The 4,298-nt window shown below is 53.0% G+C and overlaps 1 protein-coding gene across 1 annotated transcript; it reads left to right on the plus strand.

The window, feature by feature from the left end:
- Window positions 1-6: 6 nt before the first annotated feature.
- On the plus strand, window positions 7-3,408 carry LOC123088174 (transketolase, chloroplastic). Its single transcript, XM_044510355.1, has 7 exons — window positions 7-481; window positions 932-1,022; window positions 1,116-1,221; window positions 1,299-1,581; window positions 1,674-1,822; window positions 1,917-2,070; window positions 2,158-3,408. Exons 1-7 carry the CDS (start codon window positions 320-322, stop codon window positions 3,112-3,114), a joined length of 1,902 nt encoding a protein of 633 aa, XP_044366290.1. The 5' UTR covers window positions 7-319; the 3' UTR covers window positions 3,115-3,408.
- The last annotated feature ends 890 nt before the right edge of the window (window positions 3,409-4,298 follow it).

Consider the following 4,298-nt stretch of genomic DNA (forward strand, 5'->3'; position numbering starts at 1 on the left):
GCACGCCACCATCGCGGCCCGCGCGGGCGCCGCCCCCTCCTCCCCGGCCGCGGCCCCGGCTGAGCGCCTGGGCTTCCGCCTCAGCTCGCTCGCCGGCCGCGCCCTCCGCTCGCCGCTCCCGGCGCGCCGGGGCTCCCCAGCCGCCGCCGCCTCCCCCTCCTCCCGCAGGAGCGGCAGCCAGCGCGTGCGCGCCTCCGCGGCCGTCGAGACCGTCGAGGCGGCCGCCACGGGCGAGCTGCTCGACAAGTCGGTCAACGCGATCCGGTTCCTGGCCATCGACGCCGTCGAGAAGGCCGTGTCCGGCCACCCCGGCCTGCCCATGGGCTGCGCGCCCATGGGCCACATCCTCTACGACGAGGTCATGCGCTACAACCCCAAGAACCCCTACTGGTTCAACCGCGACCGCTTCGTCCTCTCCGCCGGCCACGGCTGCATGCTCCAGTACGCCCTCCTCCACCTCGCCGGCTATGACGCCGTCAAGGTAACCCTCTCCCCGCCCCCCGCTTCGCCTCGCCGCCGCCCGCGCTGTCCGCGTCTGTTGTTTTTCTCTCCCTTTCCTGCCCTGTCATCTGTGCCGCCGATTTCGGTTGGTTGGGGCGGCGAAATCGGGAGTAGGTTTGTGCAAAGTTGGATCTTTGTTAGGTGAAACAGTCGAAAGGCCAGATCCTGACTGCTATTTTTCTTGGGCCGATCCTTTCCTAGTAGAAATCGCCGTACCTTTGTCCACTTGTCAGAGATCTGTTTAGTTAAATTCAACGCTACTGTCAAAAAATTGTTGGAAACTCAGATTGTGCACCTTGGATTCATCACTCATGTTTACTACTTAGTGTCTAAAACCTGGAGTAATCTTCTTAGGTGTTCAAAACATGGCTGATTTACCTCTTATGGCGCCACTGATCTTGTTGTAACCGTGTCCCCTGTTCTGCTGCAGGAAGACGACCTGAAGCAGTTCAGGCAGTGGGGAAGCTCCACCCCGGGCCACCCCGAGAACTTCGAGACTCCCGGAGTTGAAGTCACCACTGGTCTGTTCATCTCAGCTGGGCTGAGCTCACAGTAACTCCAACCTGCCATGATGTAGTTTGAGACTAATTTGGACTTTTGATTGGCTTATGCAGGTCCTCTTGGACAGGGTATCGCGAATGCCGTCGGGTTGGCGCTTGCTGAGAAGCACCTGGCTGCTCGTTTCAACAAGCCCGACAGTGAAATCGTTGACCATTACACGTAATACTCTGACCTTGTTGTCTTCCGTTTAGTTTGAGTGGTGCGGTGTGTTAACCTGGTATGCAAATTTCGTACAGGTACTGTATTGTGGGAGATGGGTGCAACATGGAGGGTATCTTGACTGAAGCTTGCTCGTTGGCTGGGCATTGGGGTCTTGGCAAGCTAATTGTTTTCTACGACGACAACCACATCTCCATTGACGGAGACACCGAGATTGCTTTTACAGAGGATGTGAGTGGCCGCTTTGAGGCTCTTGGGTGGCACACACTCTGGGTTAAGAATGGCAACGATGGTTATGACGAGATCCGTAAAGCCATTCAGGAAGCAAAATCAGTTACCGACAAGCCCACAATGATCAAGGTTACTTTCTTTTATTATCTGATGAAGAATCATCTCTATTTTGTTGTTGTTGTACAGTTCATCGTATTTAGCCAAGATTTTGGTCTTTTTAGGTGACCACCACAATCGGTTTTGGATCTCCCAACAAGGCCAACTCATACGCTGTGCACGGAGCTGCATTGGGCACCAGCGAGGTCGAAGCGACCAGGGCAAACCTTGGATGGCCATATGAGCCATTCTTTGTGCCCGAGGATGTCAAGAGGTTTGTTTATTGTGTGTGTTTGTTATCTGAATGAGGATGGTGAACCTGCTTGGTGTCCACCTTATAATTTCTTTTTGCCTGGACTGTTGTGCAGCCACTGGAGCCGCCATATTCCCCAAGGTGCCGCTCTTGAGGCTGACTGGGATGCTAAGTTTGCACAGTACGAGCAGAAGTACCCAGAAGATGCCGCCACCTTGAAAAGCATCATCACAGGAGAGTTGCCCGCTGGCTGGGCCGATGCTCTTCCTGTAAGTGATTTGCCATATTTACTTGTGAAACTTTAGCTGATATGTAGACAATGAGATCACTAATGATAGATTGTTTGATTTGTCCAGCAATACACTACAGAGAGCCCAGCAGACGCCACCAGGAATCTCTCCCAGCAATGCTTGAATGCACTTGCTAAAGTTGTGCCTGGTCTTATTGGAGGCAGTGCTGATCTTGCGTCCTCCAACATGACATTGCTCAAGATGTTTGGCGACTTCCAGAAGGATACCCCTGAGGAGCGCAATGTCCGCTTTGGAGTCAGGGAGCATGGAATGGGTGCCATTTGCAACGGCATTGCGCTGCACACCCCAGGGCTCATTCCATACTGTGCAACTTTCTTTGTTTTCACTGACTACATGAGAGGTGCCATGAGGATCTCAGCCTTGTCTGAAGCTGGAGTTATCTATGTCATGACCCATGACTCTATTGGTCTGGGTGAAGATGGCCCGACCCATCAACCCATTGAGCACTTGGTGAGCTTCCGCGCAATGCCGAACATGCTGATGTTCCGTCCTGCTGATGGCAAGGAGACTGCCGGGGCATACAAGGTGGCTGTCCTCAACAGGAAGAGGCCATCTATTCTGGCTCTCTCCAGGCAAAAGCTTCCTCATCTGCCTGGTACCTCAATTGAGGGCGTTGCCAAGGGTGGTTACACCATTTCCGACAACTCGACCGGAAACAAGCCTGACTACATCATAATGAGCACTGGTTCTGAGGTAGAGATTGCTGTGAAGGCTGCCGAAGAGTTGACGAAGGAGGGGAAGACCGTCCGTGTTGTGTCATTTGTTTGCTGGGAACTCTTCGACGAGCAGTCAGATGAGTACAAGGAGAGCGTGCTCCCTGAGGCCGTCACCGCAAGGATCAGCATTGAGGCTGGCTCTACCCTCGGATGGCAAAAGTATGTCGGATCCAAGGGCAAGACCATCGGCATCGACAAGTTCGGCGCCAGCGCTCCCGCCCCGAAGATCTACAAGGAGTACGGCATCACCGCGGAGAACGTCATCGCCGCAGCCAAGAGCCTGTAAGATCAGCACACTCGTCGAGGTTCTGTCATCGTTGATGCCAAAGAACAAACGACACCACACTTGAAGGTCTCGTGCCCAGAAGCTTGGAATAACGGAGGGAGAGGAGGATATGCCTGAGCGCGAGTGGTATTTTTAGGCCTGTAATAAACAATGCCTTTTCCATTTGCGTTGTCTTACATTCGATATATATCGCCCCCCTTAGATGAATTCGCGGAGGGGGCGAGCCTGATCAAACTGGGGACTGGTTTTTTGTATTTGTTTACATTGAACTGATGGTCGTGCTTGCGATGCTTCTCTTCTTTCTCCCCCCGAGATCGTCGTCTCCATGGGTGGTTCACGCTTTGATGCGCCCTTTTAGCCCTTGTAGTCTGCTCATCTTCCCCTTCCCACATACAAACGGTTTGATGCATAGTATCATCAGTTCAATAAAAGTAGAGTGTTTGCCATGGGCTCATTGTGTTCCTTTTAACTCGTCTACAACTATTTTCCCAACTGCCATGTGAAAAACCTGTGAAGTGCCTTGTTCTCCAACCATTCTTACACGGTGCCATATCGAATATGAAATGTGGCTGTTACTAATCCAAGCCTGTCATATGAAGCATCTTATCACCCAACGTATGTGGAAGGCACGAAGGTGATCTCTTGATCCCTTTGTGTGGTTGGCTCCCCTGCACTATGAGCCAGTGAAGCCAGAGGGCCGTCCGGTACGGCTAAGCCGTGCTCTGAGGCTTCACAGACTCTTGTGGCTGGAGAAACGGAAGCAAGATAGGCTATCCACATCTTCATCCCCTTCCATGTGCTCCCAGCCTCAGGCCCAGATGCGATTGTCCCAGGCCGGAAAGCGACCCGAGAACTCGAGGCGAAGCCCGTGCTCGCTTCCCGCTGCTGCTGGACCGCAAAGGTCTCTTCCCGTCCAGAGAAGTTGCTGCACAGGTACATGGGGCAAGATGTCGTGAACAAGATAGTCGTATCGCATGATATTCCCGCCGTGAAATAATTCCCGGTGCCTTCCAAGCCTATGCAACTGGTTGCTGTAAAATAGTTCCCCGCGCATTTCAAGCCTACGTGAAACTGATAATAGATAGATTGTTTGCTTTGTTACTCTTTGTATGTGTTAGGACAACCGCCTTTCGCCGTTGCTGGGATTTGGAAGTGAGAGGCACGGGTGAGGCCGATATTTATCG

The sequence above is a fragment of the Triticum aestivum genome, chromosome 4A (genome assembly GCF_018294505.1).
Source record: "Triticum aestivum cultivar Chinese Spring chromosome 4A, IWGSC CS RefSeq v2.1, whole genome shotgun sequence".
NCBI classification, from domain to species: domain Eukaryota; kingdom Viridiplantae; phylum Streptophyta; class Magnoliopsida; order Poales; family Poaceae; genus Triticum; species Triticum aestivum.